This window comes from Aquarana catesbeiana, linkage group LG03 (genome assembly GCF_042186555.1).
Source record: "Aquarana catesbeiana isolate 2022-GZ linkage group LG03, ASM4218655v1, whole genome shotgun sequence".
Classification (NCBI taxonomy): domain Eukaryota; kingdom Metazoa; phylum Chordata; class Amphibia; order Anura; family Ranidae; genus Aquarana; species Aquarana catesbeiana.
The window spans coordinates 738,509,295-738,531,098 of record NC_133326.1 but is presented as its reverse complement, the minus strand read 5'-3'; the positions used below and the strand labels follow the sequence as shown (position 1 = coordinate 738,531,098).

The 21,804-nt window shown below is 47.8% G+C and overlaps 1 protein-coding gene across 4 annotated transcripts in view; it reads right to left on the bottom strand.

Moving 5' to 3' along the window:
* LOC141133862 (NACHT, LRR and PYD domains-containing protein 3-like) overlaps window positions 1-21,804 on the bottom strand; it is a 221,198-nt gene that overhangs the window by 39,677 nt on the left and 159,717 nt on the right. For 2 of the 4 annotated variants that reach the window (XM_073623442.1, XM_073623444.1), the window contains 3 exons: window positions 13,359-13,529; window positions 10,005-10,346; window positions 9,287-9,363 (listed from right to left, as the gene is read on the bottom strand). In XM_073623442.1, the coding sequence (XP_073479543.1) occupies window positions 9,327-9,363; window positions 10,005-10,346; window positions 13,359-13,529 (550 nt within the window). In that variant the 3' untranslated portion in view covers window positions 9,287-9,326. Of the gene's footprint in view, window positions 1-9,161; window positions 9,364-10,004; window positions 10,347-13,358; window positions 13,530-21,804 lie in introns of those variants that run through there. The other 2 variants (XM_073623443.1, XM_073623445.1) reach the window with 2 other exon arrangements.

Sequence of the window (21,804 nt, the reverse complement as noted above, 5' to 3'; positions counted from 1 at the left end):
TCTGTAACCAAGACCTGAAGCGCCGAACAGTATGTTGTCTACCGGGCGCTCGGGTTCGGCACATCACGGATCTTGTAGACAGATTACTGGGAGGGGCTGGGGAAGACCCGGCTGTCATGGTACACGTTGGCACCAATGACAAAGTCAGAGGCAGATGGAGTGTCCTAAAGAACGATTTTAGGGACTTAGGAGCTAAATTGAGGAAAAGGACCTCCAAGGTAGTATTCTCAGGAATACTACCGGTACATCAAGCCACACCAGAAAGGCAGAGGGAGATTAGGGAAGTAAACAAGTGGCTGAAGAGCTGGTGTAGTAAGGAGGGGTTTGGGTTTCTGGAGGACTGGGCCGACTTCTCAGTCGGTAACCGGTACTATAGAAGGGACGGACTGCACCTAAATGAGGAGGGTGCAGATCTGCTGGGAATGAAGATGGCCAAAAAGTTAGAGGGGTTTTTAAACTAGGCGATGGGGGGGAGGGTCCAGAGACAAAGATAGCTAGCGTGGAAGATATTCCAGAGGGTAGTATTGGGGGCATTAGTGGTAGGTTAACCAAAGCACAAAAACACAAGGTGAGTATAGTAGCAAGTCCTAGTTGCAATCTCGAAACACCCAATACGAGGACAATATGCGACCGGTCTAAACTATGTGGCATGTTCACTAATGCCAGGAGCATGGTGGACAAGATGGGTGAACTAGAGATACTGTTGTACAAGGAGGATTTGGATTTTGTGGGAATTTCAGAGACTTGGTTCAACAGCTCTCATGATTGGCTGGCAAACATTCAAGGGTATACCCTATACCGCAAGGATAGAGAGGGTAAAAAAGGGGGAGGGGTATGCCTATATATCAAGAATAATGTACAAGCGAATGTGAGAGATGACATCACTGAGGGAGCTAGAGAGGAGGTGGAATCCTTATGGGTAGAGCTCCAAAGGGATGAAGCTAAGGGGAAAATAATACTGGGAGTATGCTATAGGCCCCCTAACCTGAGGGAGGAAGTGGAAACGGATCTCCTATCACAAATTGTATTAGCAGCAAGGATGGGAAGTGTTATCATAATGGGGGATTTTAATTATCCAGACATAGACTGGGCGGAGGGAACCGCGCGTTTATTTAAGGCTTGCCAGTTCCTTAATGTCTTGCAGGACAATTTTATGGGTCAGATGGTAGACGCACCAACTAGAAATAAAACATTACTGGATCTACTGATTACCAACAATACAGACCTGATCACGGATGTGGAAATACGGGACAATTTAGGGAACAGCGATCACAGGTCAATTAGTTTCAGTATAAATCACACAAATAGCAAACATGAAGGGAACACTGAGACACTGAATTTCAAAAGAGCCAACTTCTCTAAACTACAAACTTTGCTAAAAGGAATAAATTGGGAGAAAATATTAGGAACAAAGAATATGGAGGAGAGATGGGTTTGCTTTAAGAGCATATTAAATAAGGGCATTAGCCAATGTATCCCATTGGGTAATAAATTTAAAAGAGCGAGCAAAAATCATGGATGGCTTAATTCCAATGTAAAAATGCATATAAAAGCAAAGGAGAAGGCCTTAAAAAAATATGAGGTTGAGGGATCATCCTCAGCATTCAGACTTTATAAAGAATGCAATAAGAAATGTAAGGGTGCAATTAGGATGGCTAAGATAGAACATGAAAGACACATAGTGGAGGAGAGCAAAAAAAAATCCCAAGAAATTCTTTAAGTATGTAAACAGTCAAAAAGGGAGAACAGACCATATTGGCCCCATAAAGAATGAGGAAGGACATCTGGTTACAAAGGATGGGGAGATGGCGAAGGTATTGAATTTATTCTTCTCCTTAGTCTTCACGAGTCAATCGGGGGGCTTCAGTAACCAAAACTGCAGTGTTTAACCTCATGACACAACACAGGAAGCACCTCCATGGTTAACAGAGGACAGAATTAAAGTTAGACTTGAGAAACTTAACATTAATAAATCACCGGGACCAGATGGCTTGCATCCGAGGGTACTTAGGGAACTCAGTCAAGTGATTGCCAGACCGTTGTTCCTAATTTTTACAGTCTATTGACTGGAATGGTACCAGCTGATTGGAGAAAAGCCAATGTAGCACCAATATTTAAAAAGGGCCCAAAATACATCCCTGGGAATTACAGACCAGTTAGCCTAACATCAATAGTATGTAAACTCTTGGAGGGGATGATAAGGGACTATATACAAGATTTTAGTAATAAGAACAGAGTCATTAGCAGTAATCAGCATGGATTCATGAAGAATCGTTCTTGCCAAACCAATCTATTAACCTTCTATGAGGAGGTGAGTTGCCATCTAGATAAAGGAAGGCCCGTAGACGTGGTATATCTGGATTTTGCAAAAGCATTTGACACAGTTCCCCATAAACGTTTACTGTACAAAATAAGGTCCGTTGGCATGGACCATAGGGTGAGTACATGGATTGAAAACTGGCTACAGGGGCGAGTTCAGAGGGTGGTGATAAATGGGGAGTATTCAGAATGGTCAGGGGTGGGTAGTGGGGTTCCCCAGGGTTCTGTGCTGGGACCAATCCTATTTAATTTGTTTATAAACGACCTGGAGGATGGGATAAACAGTTCAATCTCTGTATTTGCAGACGATACTAAGCTAAGCAGGGCAATAACTTATCCGCAGGATGTGGAAACCTTGCAAAAAGACCTGAACAAATTAATGGGGTGGGCGACTACATGGCAAATGAGGTTCAATGTAAAAAAATGTAAAATAATGCATTTGGGTGGCAAAAATATGAATGCAATCTATACTCTGGGGGAATCTAGGATGGAAAAGGACCTGGGGGTCCTAGTAGATGATAGGCTCAGCAATGGCATCCAAGCTGCTGCTAACAAAGCAAACAGAATATTGGCATGCATTAAAAGGGGGATCAACGCAAGAGATAAAACGATAATTCTCCCGCTCTACAAGACTCTGGTCCGGCCGCACCTGGAGTATGCTGTCCAGTTCTGGGCACCAGTCCTCAGGAAGGATGTACTGGAAATGGAGCGGGTACAATAAAGTGCAACAAAGCTAATAAAGGGTCTGGAGGATATTAGTTATGAGGAAAGGTTGTGAGCACTGAACTTATTCTCTCTGGAGAAGAGATGCTTGAGAGGGGATATGATTTCAATTTATAAATACTGTACTGGTAACCCCACGATAGGGATAAAACTTTTTCGCAGAAGAGAGTTTAATAAGACTCGTGGCCACTCATTACAATTAGAAGAAAAGAGGTTTAACCTTAAACTACGTAGAGGGTTCTTTACTGTAAGAGCGGCAAGGATGTGGAATTCCCTTCCACAGGCGGTGGTCTCAGCGGGGAGCATTGATAGCTTCAAGAAACTATTAGATAATCACCTGAATGACCGCAACATACAGGGATATATAATGTAATACTGACACATAATCACACACATAGGTTGGACTTGATGGACTTGTGTCTTTTTTCAACCTCACCTACTATGTAACTACGTAACTATGTAACTGTCCACAATGTCTTTGTATGATGGTGGATTAGCACTGGGAACACCTGAGCTCATTGGGGGGGGGGGCAGCACATACTTTTGCCTCCACCTGAGGAGATCACACCTCACCCAATCTAATCCCCTCCACCTGAGGAGAGCCCACCTCACTTCACCTCACCCAATACCATTCCCTCCATCTGAGAAGACTACACCTCACTAGGGATGAGCCGAACACCCCCCTGTTCGGTTCGCACCAGAACATGCGAACAGGAAAAAAGTTCGTTCGAACACGCGAACACCGCTAAAGTCTATGGGACACAAACATGAATAATCAAAAGTGCTAATTTTAAAGGCTAATATGCAAGTTATTGTCATAAAAAGTGTTTGGGGACCTGGGTCCTGCCCCAGGGGACATGGATCAATGCAAAAAAAGTTTTAAAAATGGCCGTTTTTTCAGGAGCAGTGATTTTAATAATGCTTAAAGTCAAACAATAAAAGTGTAATATCCCTTTAAATTTCGTACCTGGGGGGTGTCTATAGTATGCCTGTAAAGGGGCGCATGTTTCCTGTGTTTAGAACAGTCTGACAGCAAAATGACATTTTGAAGGAAAAAACTCATTTAAAACTACCCGCGGCTATTGCATTGCCGACAATACACATAGAAGTTCATTGATAAAAACGGCATGGGAATTCCCCAAAGGGGAACCCCGAACCAAAATTAAAAAAAAAATGACGTGGGAGTCCCCCTAAATTCCATACCAGGCCCTTCAGATCTGGTATGGATATTAAGGGAAACCCCGGCCAAAATTGAAAAAAAAAATGACGTGGGGTTCCCCCTAAATTCCATACCAGACCCTTCAGGTCTGGTATGGATTTTAAGGGGAACCCCGCGCCAAATTTTTTTTAAAAAAATGGCGTGGGGTCCCCCCAAAAATCCATACCAGACCCTTATCCGAACACGCAACCTGGCAGGCCGCAGGAAAAGAGGGGGGGACAAGCGTGCGCCCCCCCCTCCTGAACCGTACCAGGCCACATGCCCTCAACATTGGGAGGGTGCTTTGGAGTAGTCCCCCAAAACACCTTGTCCCCATGTTGATGAGGACAAGGGCCTCATCCCCACAACCCTGGCCGGTGGTTGTGGGGGTCTGCGGGCGGGGGGCTTATCAGAATCTGGAAGCCCCCTTTAACAAGGGGACCCCCAGATCCCGGCCCCCCCCTGTGTGAAATGGTAAGGGGGTACTTACCCCTACCATTTCACTAAAAAACTGTCAAAAATGTTAAAAATGACAAGAGACAGTTTTTGACAATTCCTTTATTTAAATGCTTCTTCTTTCTTCTATCTTCCTTCATCTTCTGGTTCTTCCTCCATCATTCTCGTCCAGCATCTCCTCCGCGGCGTCTTCTATCTTCTTCTCCTCGGGCCGCTCCACACCCATGGCATGGGGGGAGGCTCCCGCTCTTCTCTTCTTCTTTTCTTCTCTTCTTCTCTTCTTCATTTTCTTCTCCGGGCCGCTCCGCACCCATGCTGGCATGGAGGGAGGCTCCCGCTGTGTGACGGCGCTCCTCGTCTGACAGTTCTTAAATAACGGGGGGCGGGGCCACATGGTGACCCCGCCCCCCTCTGATGCACGGGACATGACGGGACTTCCCTGTGGCATTCCCCGTGATGTCAAAGGGAAGTCCCATCAAGTCACAGTGCATCAGAGGGGGGCGGGGTCACCGGTCAGCTTTTATTGAGAAAATGTCTTTTTCCCACCATGAACGAGTCCTAATAATGAGTCGGATCCTCATCATCATCATAGTAAGTATTGATAATATTGGAAAGTGCGGAATCCTACAGAAGAGGGAATTCACAATGGGAGGCGACCATTATATCCATGAAGAGTAGAAGACTTTCCTTTAGAGACAAGATAAACTGGCGCTCAGAGGCAGTGAAGCAATTAAAATAAAAAAATATAATTAAAAAGTCATAAAAAAGTCATATGCAATATGAATACCGGTGTAGCATGAGAGATGTTAATCGACATTGATAGGTGCTGGGAAGCAGTCCATAGTTCAGGGAAAAAACCATAAGGAATAAACAGTATGTGCAAGACACCGGATATGAAATTTATCTTGTGGGACACTGTATGCAAAGTTCATTAAGGGCAGCTCTTCTCTGGAGTGAAGTGTGAAGTCAGCTCAGATCCATCAAAGACAAAATACAAAAGGAGAGGAGTGCCGCTAAGTAGGTTGATTTATTAACAATTGACAAATAAAAGTATCCACTTACATTTAAATACGGTATGTGCAGCAAGAGGGTACATTCCAAAGTGGGAAGGTAAGAGGACAATCATCGATTCCCAGGACCCCCCTAAGCCTATGCCGCAATCTGACGGGAAGCCAGGATGGAACACAGTCTGTCTGCACAGAGGAGCGGAGCAGCAACCCAGGAAGTGGCTGGTGATGTATATTGGTGGGGAATAACACAACCCGTTTCCGAGCTTGCGCAAGGTCCGTACGGCACAGGCGCGCTCCTTTTTCAAGTGTAAGGTAGGGGAGAAGCAAGGAGCTATTTAAAGCAGGCATCTGCCGACTGAGAAACACTCACAGCTGATGGATTAACCAGCGGTGGGTGTAACCTAGACCATAATGTGTAATCAGGAAACTTTAAGTATATAAAAGATATAAGTATGTGACAAACAAAAATTGTATTAAAATCTATATGTATGTGTATATATGTTCTCTAAAAATACGTGTTATACTAAAAATTCAGATAATTCTATGAAGGAAACCCTAAAGACTTTCTTTTAGAGGGTTGCAGAGAAATCCGAGGTGTCGGTGAGGACATCCTCTATACATGGAAGAGGTCCAGCAGACCCAACACCGGGGAAAATCACCAGACAAATCTCTGGCCGTCAACAAGAGATAATTGTACAATTACACAGAGATATTACATTGTATACATTCCATGAAATGTTTCATCAATACATATATATGTGTATGTCATGTGTATTTGCCAAGTTGTCTCCGGTGGTAATGAGGATGGAGGAGATGATGATGAGGTCACTGACGTGACTTGGATGCCGGATAGAGCAGAGGAGGAAAGTGAGGGTGAGGCACAACCCCAATGAGGCAGCCATCATGGAAGAGTAGAGAGCAGCCCCCCTATTCCATCACATTGTGGAGCTGTCATCTCCCGGCCCACTTCCCACAGCTCAGCTGTCTGGACCTTTTTTAGTACATGTGCAGCCGATCGCACTTTCAATTTGAAACTTTGTCTCAGGCTCATCAAGCGTGGCAAAAACACCAACCATTTTGGTACCACATGCTTGACAAGGTATTTAACCTCCCACCACTCAGCCTATTGGCAAGAGCACCAAAGTCTGCCAAAGAGACACCAGAATTTATCCAACAAATCTCTAATCTTGTTCCCAGTGCACTACATTGTGACCTCATCATACAGACTGGCCCCCCAAGCCATTATTTATAAAGAAAAAAAATTGACATCTAAATAGTTTTTCCTGAAAGCTTTCTTTTATAAATGTCAGTTTTGCTGCAGCAGGTTCTATACAGGGTACAGATGGGCCAATTTACAGGCAGACTAAGGAGACCCCCCCAGCACTATATTTATCCACATGCCAACCGCCGCACACCACATTTACATTGGCAGAATGGAACGGACAGGCAAAGGGACGTACACATACATCTCATTGAATATGCCACCTAGTGGGCACATGCCCACCTTAGGAGTGTGCCTGCGGGTCCTGCAAACTCGATATTCGCCGGCAGGAATTGCGGATTGTGGTGAGGAGAGGCTGAACGGGGAAACAAGGCATTTCCCTGTTCTGCCTAGCAACATGACAGGGATCTACTGCTCCCAGTGATCGGGAGCAGTGATCTCTGTCATATTGTAGTGAGCCCATCCCCCATACAGTTAGAACACATCCAGGGAACACACTTAACCCCTTGATCACCTCCTAGTGTTTAACCCCTTCCCTGCCAGTGACATTTATACAGTAATCTATTTGTATCTCTGATCACTGTATAATTGTCAATCGTCCCAAAATAGTGTCAAAAGTGCCTGATCTGCCCGCCATAATATACAAACAAGATATTTGGGGGGCACACTCTAAAAGATGCATTAAAGATGGTGCAGCCATAAGACCATACAGTAGAAGAAAATATTACAGCGCACACATGGAAAAAAGACATTTACCTCCAGCAAGGCTAGTTTAAAACACCTAAACATTTTCAAAAAACATTATCAAAAAATATGGGGATTTGGTCACACCATATTGCTATATGCTACTGTATGGTCTTATGGCTGCACCATCTTTAATGCATCTTTTAGAGTGTGCCCCCCAAATATCTTGTTTGTATATTGTATGGATTCTGACCAAATCCCTTTGGGTGCGGAGCACCTCACTCCCTTACTAAAGTACCTCTCATTAGTGTCCACTTGTGTCATGGGTGGAGACCTTATGATTCTCCCATTTAGAAGAGTGTAGCTCTCATGGTTCAGAGATGCAGGTTCTCCCACTCCATTGATAGTGTAGGACCCACTGATTATGGGGTACTTGTCCCAGTAAGTGGGCTTAGCACCATATAGCAATATGGTGTGACCAAATCCCCATATTTTTTGATAATGTTTTTTGAAAATGTTTAGGTGTTTTAAACTAGCCTTGCTGGAGGTAAATGTCTTTTTTCCATGTGTGCGCTGTAATATTTTCTTCTGCCCGCCATAATTGGTGAAATGTAATGCTTTGCAGTGGGTTGGGTGACATGTAATGCTCTGCAGTGGGTTGGGTGACACATAATGCTCTGCAATGGGATGGGTGACATGTAATGCTCTGCTGTGGGATAGGTGACACATAATTCTCTGCAGTGGGATGGGTGATATGTAATGCTCTTCAGTGGGATGGGTGATACGTTATGCTCTGCAGTGGGATGGGTGATACGTAATGCTCTGCAGTGGGATGGGTGACACGTAATGCTCTGCAGTGGGATGGGTGACATGTAATGCTCTGCAGTGGGTTGGGTGACATGTAATGCACTGCAGTGGGTTGGGTGACACATAATGCTCTGCAATAGGATGGGTGACATGTAATGCTCTGCAGTGGGATGGGTGACGCGTAATGCTCTGCAATGGGATGGGTGACACATAATGCTCTGCAGTGGGATGGGTGATACGTAATGCTCTGTAGTGGGATGGGTGATCTGTAATACTCTGCAGTGGGATGGGTGACCTGTAATGCTCTGCAGTGGGATGGGTGACATGTAATGCTCTGCAGAGGGATGGGTGACACATAATGCTCTGCAGTGGGATGGGTGATATGTAATGATCTGCAGTGGGATGGGTGACACGTAATGCTCTGCAGTGGAATGGGTGACACGTAATGCGCTGCAGTGGGATGGGTCACATAGAATGTGTGGGGGCCGCTGTCACTCATAGAGAGGAGGTGGGGCAGAGGCAGGGCTCCAATCAGATGACAATGGAGGCGGAGCTGTAGCGGTGATCTGATGTGCGGTGCAGCCAGTGTGTCACCGCAGGCTTGTAGTACAATAGATGGGAGCGCACATGCGTGGGTGCCCCTATCAGTGCTGTGAAGGGGGCACCGGTCACACAACAACACAGGAAGTGGGCAATACTGAGCAGAAATGACACCATTTAGAAGAGGAAAAGAACACAAAGATTACTATTACTGGAATTCTATATTTAAGGATCAGAAAGAGAAAATAAAAGCTGAAAGTTCATATGACTTTACTCTGATATCATTCCATTCCGGACATTCTCTTCATATCCGGATCCGTGTATTACCTGAGAGGGTGAGGAGCTCCCACACACCATCTTCTTATCTTCATCTGCATATAGATACAATCCAACCTCCTTCACCCCTTCATAGAAGAATAAAATGAGAGTGTTAGAGGAGGAAATGTTGCTGTGATGATGGAGGGGGGCTCATACTGTGCTCTGTAAGAAATGATGGAAAAGTGAGGGGCCCTCACCATGACAGGGGCCACACACTCATGTCCATCCAACCATTGGGATAGCAGACTGTATGACTGGTGTGCTGGGCTGTCATGTGTACAGGCTGAGAACACACATCTGATTGGCTCAGTTATACTGACACATTGGATGGATCACGGAGGATGGGGGGTTATTTTTCTGTAAAGGTAAAACCTTGTGGAAGATTGTAGGACCTGACTAAGATTATTATTGGTGGATCTGATTTTCCCCATCCCCCATCTGTAATGATAAAACTTGGGATGAGGAATAAATTCTCCATCATCTGGGAAATCTGTGACTGGCCCAGGAAATCTCAATCATCTCTCTCATTATCTGTAGAACTACAGAGACCTCCAATGGGTTCTACAGAAATTGTATAGAATGTTTGTCACCCGTCCTTCCATTTTCATTACAGTGCAGCCCGGGTGTCAGAAGACCTCCCAACAACGTCCCACCTCCATCATCTCATCACCATCCAATGTTGTCTACATTTTACTATTCACATTCTAAGACTTAGTATGTGTGTTACCTCCAATAGAACAGATCTTCCCTTCTATCCACAGAGAAGCCGGCATTCCGGAGGACCTCACAACATCGTATCACTTCTGACTCCAACATCTTCTCATCATCATCATCATCATCATCATCATCATCGTCATTGTCATCGTCATCATCATCGTCATCATCGTCATCATCGTCATCATCATCACCATCATCGTCATCATCATCATCATCGTCATCATCATCCTCCTCCTCATCATTATCATCATCATCATCCAATGATATCACCAGATCGGTCAGAGTTTGGTTAATGGAGATAACGGAGCAAAGATCATCACAGCACCGTAATGTCCCTTTACATTCACAAACACTGGAGGGAGAAGAATGAAAGAGGTGAAATGTTCTTCCAGGGAGGGGCAGAAGTAGACACATCCAATGAATAATCAGTGGGCGGAGTCTTCGAGAATAACATTTTCTTCTAGGGAGGGGCAGAAGTAGACACATCCAATGACTAATCAGTGGGCGGGGTCTTAGGGAATACATTTTTCTTCCAGGGAGGGACAGAAGTAGACGCATCCAATGAATAATCAGTGGGCGGGGTCTTAGAAAATGAAATGTTTTTGCAGGGAGGGGCAGAAGTAGGCACATCCAATGACATTTATATTTATTTTATATTTCAGATTGAAATCTTCCCTTCCCCCTCCCCGGGGGCGGAGCTTGTCATTTCTGCTCTGCAATGCCTCCTGGGAGACTTGTCTCATTGATCGGCATCGCCGGGCCGTACCATCCCGTTATTTGTAAACCGGAAATTACGTCATGCAGGGCGGCAGCCATTTATAAAAAGGGCAACTAGGCTTTTGTTGCCATGGTGACCAAAGCTTCTTATACACAGTGATGGGTTGTGGGGGAGGGGCTGGAACATCTCAGCTCTGATTACATACAGAGCCCGGGGGGAGGGGACATACCATTACTAATCATTTATAATACAGGAATAGGAGGGGGCAGTTTTGATGGGACAATTTTCATGAGGCAATAGGATGGGGCAATAAGATGGGTGCAGCTTTCATGGGGCAGTTTTGATGGGGGCAGTTTTGATGGGGCAATTTTATGGGACAGTTTTCATGGTGGCAGTTAATGGAGCAATTTTGATGGGGGCAAGTTTGATGAGGGCAATAGGATGGGGCATTTTTATTGGGGCAATAGGATGGGGGCAATTTTGATGGAGCTGTTTTGATGGGGGCAGTTTTGATAAGGCAATTTGATGGGGGTAGTATGAGGGGGCACTTTTGATGGGGGCAATAGAATGGGGCAGTTTTGATTGGGCAATAGGATGAATGAGGGCAGTTTTGATTGGGGCAGTTTAATGGGGCAGTTTAATGGGGCAGTTTTGATGGGGCAATAAGATAGGGCACTTTTGAGGGTGGCAGTAGAATGGGGCTATAGGATGGGGCAGTTTTGATGGTATCAGTACGATGGGGCAATTTTGATGGGGGCAATTTGTTAGGGCAATTTTCATGGGGGAAATTTGATGGGGGTAATATGATGAGGCAATTTTGATGGAGGCAATATGATGGAGCAATTGTGATAGGGGCAATTTTGATGAGGCAATTTTGATAGGGGCAATTTGAAGGAGGCAGTATTATAGGGCAATAGGATGGGGCAGTTTTGATAGGGGCAATTTTATGGGACAGTTTTGATGGGGCAGTTTGATGAGGGCAATAGGATGGGGCAGTTTTGATGGGGCAATTTTATGGGGCAGTTTTGATGGGGCCATTTTGATGGTGGCAGTATGATGGGGCAGTTTTGATGGGGTAGTTTTGATGGGAGCAGTTTTGATGGGGCAGTTTTGATGCAGGCAATTTTGGTGGGGACAGTTTTGATTGGGCAATTTTATGGGGCAGTTTGATGAGGGCAATAGGATGGGGCAGTTTTTATGGGGCAATAGGATGGGGCAGTTTTTATGGGGGCAGTGTTGATGGGGGCAATAGGATAGGGCAATTTGGATGGGGGTAATATGATGGTGGCAGTATGATGGGGCAATTTTGATGGGGGCAATAGGATGTGGCAGGATCAGGTGGTGAGGTGGTTTGTTACATAGTTACACAGCCGTATAGTAACACTGGGGTTGCGGTAACACTTACCTCTGTCTGCAGGTAGGTTGTCTGTCTGTGTAATAAAGAGCAGAGCTACACTATTTTGTTATTTAGTGTATAAAATATGTACAAAGATAAAGAATGACAGAAAATACAACAAAGACAAAAGGACAGACACAGTCTGGCTGTGAGAATAAAACAGAAATAAACTTTTCTGAGGATTATCCTGTGACAGGAACATGTCAGGAACATCCGCTATTCACCGGTTAGACCGGCACCATGGGAATCACCCCGTCCATATCTCAGGATCCTCAATTTATAAATGTGGGTGGAGTTTAGCCATCAGCCAATCAACCCTGGGGGGTGTTCCCTGCCCAGCCCACAAGCCGGTCCTGTGTTCTGAAGGAACCAGAGCTAAATGGGTCATGAATGGTTCTGATGGTTGAGGATTGGATTTCCAACACCGACATGTCAGTCTGATCCCAACAAGACCAATCATTGCTTGTCTGGTGTGATCAGACTCCATAGAACCATTCTGGGGGTTTCTCCTGGATTCTATCCTCACTACACATACAATGTTATATGTACATGTACCCCAACATGTCTGCAATCAGGAGAAATTATTTCCATCTCTCTGCAAGTAATATTTTATTTTGTATGAGAGATAAAATAGATTCCTCTGATTTCTGATATAAATTAATGTCTGGCAGACAGTTCGGGGTCTTCTCACTGTATCAGCCTCGTCCCCTGCTGGGCTTGTAGATAAAATGACTAGGACTTCTCTTTGAGGCTCAGTGAGGTGACAATTTTATATCTACAAGGATGGGGGGATTTTATTGGCATCTAGGGGTCACTTCTGGTCTAGAGACTCGCTCTGTCCTTCCAGATTCTAACTGAGGACCATCTGTCTATGATTGGTCACTGAAGAGAATACGGAGTCCTGTGCATCTTCTGGTCCATTTCAGGTCTGAATTCAGCACAAAATTCAGGCAGAAATCGGACCTGAAACGGAGACTGGAGACGCACCGGACCCCCTGCTGTGAGACGCTTTGACCTCCAGTGTGACCCCAGCCAAAGTCTGATCTCTGATAGTCAGTGGAGGGGGAGGGGATGAAAGCCAATAACAGTGAGTGACCTGAAGGACAATGATGGGAACTCCCAGTGTAACCGGCCAATCAGAAGTCTGTCTTTGTATAACTTTCATCTAGGTGACATGTCTGGGTCCCTCACATAGAAGATTTATACCAGAATCCTGCAGAATATTATATCATTTATAGGATAATTCTCACTTCAGCCACTCCAGAGTACAGCCAGGATGTCTGAGCCCCTCACATAGGAGTTTTATTCCAGAGTCTTCCAGATTATTCCATGATAAATCCAGTGTGGTGAGGGATCGATTATTGATAAGAATGGATCGGAGATCATCACAGCCGGAGGAAGTCACACCACAATTCACCAACCTGCAGAGACAAATCCAGACACATGATATTATATTATAAGATGAATATGAGGAATTATTCCCATTTAGTGAAAAGTAACATAACATCACTAGAGCGGAATATCGGGATATACAGAAAGTTATACAGAGGAAAGATGTTATTAGGGAAGCTGATAAAGGTGAAGCTGTTGTAGTACTTATGTCTACACAGTATAAAGAGGGGGCGCTGTGACAGCTCAGTCACCCCCTTATGTACCCGGTTATTAAGCAGGACCTCACACAGTGTCTCATACAGGGGCTTCTAAAAATGATAGATAAAGGAAAGGATCTGGGGGGGTTTATGAAATAAAACAGCAGAATTTCTGATGGTGGATACCCCAGTGACCCCAATATTCCATCACCTTCCTAAAGTCTACCAATCAGCAGTTCCCATTGAAGATCACCGGATTGTGGCAGGAATAGGATCTCTTAGAGAATGTAGGGGGGAGGGGTGGATATACATTTCCAGCCTTTAGTGCTGAGACTTCTGGGATATATTAGAGATACAAGTACTATATTGGGGGATATTCCTTATTTGCAATGGGATTCCACATTCACATGGGGGACACTTCACATTAAAGCACTTTATTCTTCCATTCCCCATTCTTTAGTGTCTCCAGCAATCAGATATCATCTCCATAGATATAGATCATATACTAGGATGTTACAGGAATTATTACAGAGGATGTAAAGGATGAAGGTTTTTTACCTTAACCACTTCAGCCCCGGAAGGATTTACCCCCTTAATGACCAGAGCACTTTTTACAATTTGGCACTGTGCTGCTTTATCTGGTAATTGCGCGGTCATGCAATGCTGTACACAAACTAAATGTGTGTCCTTTTCTTCCCACAAATAGAGATTTCTTTTGGTGGTATTTTATCACCTCTGGGATTTTTAATTTTTGCAATATAAATGAAAAAAGACCGAAAATCTTGAAAATAAAATATTTCTACTTTTTGTTAAAAGAAAAATCCAATAAACTCAATTTAGTCATATATTTAGGCCAAAATGTATTCAGCCACATGTCTTGTGTAAAAAAATGTAATAAGTGTATATTTATTGGTTTGTGCAAAAGTTATAATGTCTACAAACTATGATACATTTACTGGAATTTACACAGCTTTTACTTTAATCTAATTTCTTGAGGTGCTAAAATGGCAGGGCAGTACAACCCCCCAAATCACCCAATTTTGGAAAGTAGACACCCCAAGGAATTTGCTGAGAGGCATGGTGAGTATTTTGCAGATTTACTAGAATACATTCATCATGAGGATTATAGGGGGAGTTTTATCTACAAAGTAACATTTCTCCCGAAGCTCCGCTTTAAATATACCAATGTCTTAAAAGTCCTCCTTAGGAGTATTTATTTTTTTTAACAAGGTTTTGGATGTGGCACTACTGAGAGGAAATCCTCACCAACTCCATTTCTACAATTACTGTATAAAGTTCTTAGTTTTTTGCAGGGCTTTTTTTTCTGCCGGAACTCGGCGGAGGGAAGTTCTGGTGTCTTCCCGAGAAAGTTCCCCCGGCAGATAAGGACCCCCCTGTACTGCGCAGTGCTTGCGCAGTACAAACGAATAAGGAGCCACCGAAAATAGCCAAAGCTGAAAAACTTCAGTCAGCTGTACACGACGCCTGCGCTCTGAGTCCAGGTTCAAGCCCTACCATCCAAGTGGACCTAGAGGTAGAATAAAAAAGTGGCGAGCGAAGCGAGGTCGTGCCCGAAGCGTGGCGAGGGGCCCTCTTACAGGCGCCATGTACAGCTGATTTAGGACTATTCGGCTTCGGCTATTTCCACCGGCTCGTACTGTGCAAGCGCTGAGCCTGTGCAGTACAGGGGGGTCTTTATCCGCTGAGGGGAACTTTCTCGGCAGAACACCGGCACCTCTGACAGGCAGCCCTCTCTGCTCTGATCTCACACTAGCGCTCACACAGAGCTGCTGCCTTTGGAGATTTTTAGGTCTCAGCACAGTAACATACAGCTACCTGTGTTAATTCAAGCAGCAGCTTCTGTCCCCGCCTCTTTTCACACTGTAGAATGGAGCATAGAAGTCCTGAAACTCCGCCCCAGCTACAGTTCTCAATCGTCTGAAAATCCCGTACATAAAACATGGACTGGAGCACTGGAACAGCATTGGAAAAGGTGAGATGAAAAACGGAGGGGAGGGGGAGAGAGAGCACTCCAGAGACTGAATGCACAGTGAGAGAATAACTGTGAAAGAAGGAAAGGGGGGGTGATTGTCCAGTGAGGAGGGAGGGGGGTGGGGTGGAAATTTGTCCAGAGAGGAGAACTGGGAATGGAGCTTTGTACAGAGGTAAGAGCTGCAGAGGGCAGAGCTGTGAAGGGTGGGGGAGTTTGTGTAAAGGTGAGAGCTGTAGGGGAAGCTGGGGGTGCAGAGGTGGGTGGCAAAGGCGAGATCTGTGGATTGGGGTGAGCTTTAGATGGGGGTGCAGAAGGGGAGCAGAGATAATATAGATGGAGGTGCAGAGGTGAGATGTGGACTGGGGGTGTAAGCTGTAGTTAGAGGGGTGCAGATGTGTGATGGTGGGAGGTGAGTTGTGGATAGGGGTGCAGAGTGGAGCTGTGGACAGGGAATGAAGAGGGGAGCTGTGGATGAGGGTTGCAGAGGTGAGTTGTGGACTGGAGGTGTAAGCTGTAGTTAGAGGGGTGCAGATGTGAGACGTGGTAAGGGGGAGATGAGTTGTGGACTGGGGGTGTAAGCTGTAGTTAGAGGGGTGCAGACGTGTGATGGGGGAGGTGAGTTGTGGATAGGGGTGCAGAGTGGAGCTGTGGACAGGGAAAGAAGAGGTGAGCTGAGGATGAGGGTTGCAGAGGTGAGTTATGGACTGGGGGTGTAAGCTGTAGTTAGAGGGGTGCAGATGTGTGATGGGGGAGGTGAGTTGCGGATAGGGGTGCAGAGTGGAGCTGTGGACAGGGAAAGAAGAGGGGAGCTGTGGATGAGGGTTGCAGAGGTGAGTTGTGGACTGGGGGTGTAAGCTGTAGTTAGAGGGGTGCAGACGTGTGATGGGGGAGGTGAGTTGTGGATAGGGGTGCAGAGTGGAGCTGTGGACAGGGAAAGAAGAGGTGAGCTGTGGATGAGGGTTGCAGAGGTGAGTTATGGACTGGGGGTGTAAGCTGTAGTTAGAGGGGTGCAGATGTGTGATGGGGGGAGGTGAGTTGCGGATAGGGGTGCAGAGTGGAGCTGTGGACAGGGAAAGAAGAGGGGAGCTGTGGATGAGGGTTGCAGAGGTGAGTTGTGGACTGGGGGTGTAAGCTGTAGTTAGAGGGGTGCAGACGTGTGATGGTGGGGAGGTGAGTTGTGGATAGGGGTGCAGAGTGGAGCTGTGGACAGGGAAAGAAGAGGGGAGCTGTGGATGAGGGTTGCAGAGGTGAGTTGTGGATTAGGGGTGTAAGCTGTAGTTAGAGGGGTGCAGACGTGTGATGGTGGGGAGGTGAGTTGTGGATAGGGGTGCAGAGTGGAGCTTTGGACAGGGAAAGAAGAGGGGAGCTGTGGATGAGGGTTGCAGAGGTGAGTTGTGGACTGGGGGTGTAAGCTGTAGTTATAGGGGTGCAGACGTGAGATGTGTGATGGGGGGAGGTGAGTTGTGGATAGGGGTGCAGAGTGGAGCCGTGGACAGGGAAAGAAGAGGGGAGCTGTGGATGAGGGTTGCAGAGGTGAGTTGTGGACTGGGGGTGTAAGCTGTAGTTATAGGGGTGCAGACGTGAGATGTGTGATGGGGGGAGGTGAGTTGTGGATAGGGGTGCAGAGTGGAGCCGTGGACAGGGAAAGAAGAGGGGAGCTGTGGATGAGGGTTGCAGAGGTGAGTTGTGGACTGGGGGTGTAAGCTGTAGTTAGAGGGGTGCAGACCTGTGATGGGGGGGTGAGTTATGGATAGGGGTGCAGAGTGGAGCTGTGGACAGGGAAAGAAGAGGTGATCTGTGGATGAGGGTTGCAGAGGTAAGTTATGGACTGGGGGTGTAAGCTGTAGAGGGGTGCAGACGTGTGATGGGGGGAGGTGAGTTGTGGATAAGGGTGCAGAGTGGAGCTGTGGACAGGGAAAGAAGAGGTGAGCTGTGGATGAGGGTTGCAGAGGTGAGTTGTGGACTGGGGGTGTAAGCTGTAGTTAGAGGGGTGCAGACGTGTGATGGGGAGGTGAGTTGCGGATAGGGGTGCAGAGTGGAGCTGTGGACAGGGAAAGAAGAGGTGAGCTGTGGATGAGGGTTGCAGAGGTGAGTTGTGGACTGGGGGTGTAAGCTGTAGTTAGAGGGGTGCAGATGTGAGACATGTGATGGGGGGTGAGTTGTGGATAGGTGTGCAGAGTGGAGCTGTGGACAGGGAAAGAAGAGGTGAGCTGTGGATGAGGTTTGCAGAAGTTAGGTGTGGACTGGGGGTGTAAGCTGTAGTTAGAGGGGTGCAGATGTGAGACGTGTGATGGGGGAGATGAGTTGTGGATAGGGGTGCAGAGTGGAGCTGTGGACAGGGGAAAGAAGAGGGGAGCTGTGGATGATGGTTGCAGAGGTGAGTTGTGGACTAGGGGTGTAAGCTGTAGTTAGAGGGGTGCATACGTGTGATGGGGGGGGTCTGAGTTGTGGATAGGGGTGCAGAGTGGAGCTGTGGACAAAGAAAGAAGAGGGGAGCTGTGGATGAGGGTTGCAGAGGTGAATTGTGGACTGGGGGTGTAAGCTGTAGTTAGAGGGTTGCAGATGTGTGATAGGGGGTGAGTTTTGGATAGGGGTGCAGAGTGGAGCTGTAGACAGGGAAAGAAGAGGGGAGCTGTGGATGAGGGTTGCAGAGGTGAGTTGTGGACTGGGGGTGTAAGCTGTAGTTAGAGGGGTGCAGACGTGTGATGGGGGGAGGTGAGTTGCGGATAGGGGTGCAGAGTGGAGCTGTGGACAGGAAAAGAAGAGGTGAGCTGTGGATGAGGGTTGCAGAGGTGAGTTGTGGACTGGGGGTGTAAGCTGTAGTTAGAGGGGTGCAGATGTGAGACATGTGATGGGGGGTGAGTTGTGGATAGGTGTGCAGAGTGGAGCTGTGGACAGGGAAAGAAGAGGTGAGCTGTGGATGAGGTTTGCAGAAGTTAGGTGTGGACTGGGGGTGTAAGCTGTAGTTAGAGGGGTGCAGATGTGAGACGTGTGATGGGGGAGATGAGTTGTGGATAGGGGTGCAGAGTGGAGCTGTGGACAGGGGAAAGAAGAGGGGAGCTGTGGATGATGGTTGCAGAGGTGAGTTGTGGACTAGGGGTGTAAGCTGTAGTTAAAGGGGTGCATACGTGTGATGGGGGGGGGTCTGAGTTGTGGATAGGGGTGCAGAGTGGAGCTGTGGACAAAGAAAGAAGAGGGGAGCTGTGGATGAGGGTTGCAGAGGTGAATTGTGGACTGGGGGTGTAAGCTGTAGTTAGAGGGTTGCAGATGTGTGATAGGGGGTGAGTTTTGGATAGGGGTGCAGAGTGGAGCTGTGGACAGGGAAAGAAGAGGGGAGCTGTGGATGAGGGTTGCAGAGGTGAGTTGTGGACTGGGGGTGTAAGCTGTAGTTAGAGGGGTGCAGACGTGTGATGGGGGAGGCGAGTTGTGGATAGGGGTGCAGAGTGGAGCTTTGGACAGGGAAAGAAGAGGGGAGCTGTGGATGAGGGTTGCAGAGGTGAGTTGTGGACTGGGGGTGTAAGCTGTATTTATAGGGGTGCAGACGTGAGATGTGTGATGGGGGGAGGTGAGTTGTGGATAGGGGTGCAGAGTGGAGCTGTGGACAGGGAAAGAAGAGGGGAGCTGTGGATGAGGGTTGCAGAGGTGAGTTGTGGACTGGGGGTGTAAGCTGTAGTTAGAGGGGTGCAGACCTGTGATGGGGGGGTGAGTTGTGGATAGGGGTGCAGAGTGGAGCTGTGGACAGGGAAAGAAGAGGGGAGCTGTGGATGAGGGTTGCAAAGGTGAGTTGTGGACTGGGGGTGTAAGCTGTAGTTAGAGGGGTGCAGACGTGTGATGGTGGGGAGGTGAGTTGTGGATAGGGGTGCAGAGTGGAGCTGTGGACAGGGAAAGAAGAGGGGAGCTGTGGATGAGGGTTGCAGAGGTGAGTTGTGGACTGGGGGTGTAAGCTGTAGTTCGAGGGGTGCAGACGTGTGATGGTGGGGAGGTGAGTTGTGGATAGGGGTGCAGAGTGAAGCTGTGGACAGGGAAAGAAGAGGGGAGCTGTGAATGAGGGTTGCAGAGGTGAGTTATGGACTGGGGGTGTAAGCTGTAGTTAGAGGGGTGCAGACGTGTGATGGGGGAGGCGAGTTGTGGATAGGGGTGCAGAGTGGAGCTTTGGACAGGGAAAGAAGAGGGGAGCTGTGGATGAGGGTTGCAGAGGTGAGTTGTGGACTGGGGGTGTAAGCTGTAGTTATAGGGGTGCAGACGTGAGATGTGTGATGGGGGGAGGTGAGTTGTGGATAGGGGTGCAGAGTGGAGCTGTGGACAGGGAAAGAAGAGAGGAGCTGTGGATGAGGGTTGCAGAGGTGAGTTGTGGACTGGGGGTGTAAGCTGTAGTTAGAGGGGTGCAGACGTGAGATGTGTGATGGGGGGTGAGTTGTGGATAGGGGTTCAGAGTGGAGCTGTAGACAGGGAAAGAAGAGGTGAGCTGTGGATGAGGTTTGCAGAGGTGAGTTGTGGACTGGGGGCGTAAGCTGTAGTTAGAGGGGTGCAGACGTGAGACGTGTGATGGGGGGAGGTGAGTTGCGGATAGGGGTGCAGAGTGGAGCTGTGGACAGGGAAAGAAGGGGTGAGCTGTGGATGAGGGTTGCAGAGGTGAGTTGTGGATTGGGGGTGTAAGTTGTAGTTAGAGGGGTGCAGACGTGTGGTGGGGGAGGTGAGTTGCGGATAGGGGTGCAGAGTCGAGCTATGGACAGGGAAAGAAGAGGTGAGCTGTGGATGAGGTTTGCAGAGATGAGTTGTGGACTTGGGGTGTAAGCTGTAGTTAGAGGGGTGCAGACGTGTGATGGGGGGAGGTGAGTTGCGGATAGGGGTGCAGAGTGGAGCTGTGGACAGGGAAAGAAGAGGTGAGCTGTGGATGAGGGTTGCAGAGGTTCGGTGTGGATGGTGGATACAGAGGTAAGCAAAGAGATAAGCAGAAGTGAGGATTTAATGGTTACACCCCTCCCCCACTGCCCCAAAGATGCTGCTTGCAGGACTTTTTTTTTCCTGTCCTGCAAGCGCACCGCCCCGGGGTGAGAGCACTCGGGCTTTCACACTGGGCCTGCAGAAGAGGCCGTTTACAGATGCTATTTTTAGAGCAAAAACGCATGCAAAGTGCCTCAGTGTGAAAGGGGTCTAAAGCATACAGAGTTAGTGACCAAGAGTACGTAATGTATGGCACAGTGTGCAGGGTCCAGTGGTGGGAATTTTGTAACACCTTGTACTAGGGTTGTCCCGATACCAATACTAGTATCTAGTACTAGGCACCGATACCGAGCATTTGCCCAAGTACTTGTACTCGGGCAAATGCTCCCGATGCTTCACCCAATACCTGGACAGTCAGCAGTGATCGGCGACTGGGGGAGGTACAAGCTTCTCCCCCTGCGGCTTTCAGCTGCTTTAGTGAAATCTATACAGCGGTGATAGGTGCTTGTAACTCCCCCACACCCGATCACCGATGACTGTCCCCGCATCCTCCTTCAGTCCCCCTCTGTTCTGCAGTCCCTTTCCGTTCTGCAGTCCCTTTCCGTTCTGCTGTCCCCCTCCGTTCTGCTGTCCCTCTCCGTTCTGCTGTCCCCCTCCGTTCTGCTGTCCCCATCCGTTCTGCTGTCCCCCTCCATTCTGCTGTCCCCCTCCATTCTGCTGTCCCCCTCCGTTCTGCTGTCCCCCTCCGTTCTGCTGTCTCCCTCCGTTCCGCTGTCCCCCTCCGTTCCGCTGTCCCCCTCCGTTCCGCTGCCCCCCTCCGTTCCGCTGCCCCCCTCCGTTCTGCTGCCCCCCTCCATTTCGCTGTCCCTCTCAGTTCTGCTGTCCCCTCTGTTCTGCTGTCCATCTCCATTCTGCTGCCCCCCTCCGTTCTGCTGCCCCCCTCCATTCTGCTGTCCCTCTCCGTTCTGCTGTCCCTCTCCGTTCTGCTGTCCCTCTCTGTTCTGCTGTCCCTCTCCGTTCTGCTGTCCCTCTCCGTTCTGCTGTCCCTCTCCGTTCTGCTGTCCCTCTCCGTTCTGCTGTCCCCCTCCGTTCTGCTGTTCCTCTGAGTTCTCCTGTTTCTCTATGTTCTGCTGTCCCTTTCCGTTCTGCTGTCCCTCTCCGTTCTGCTGT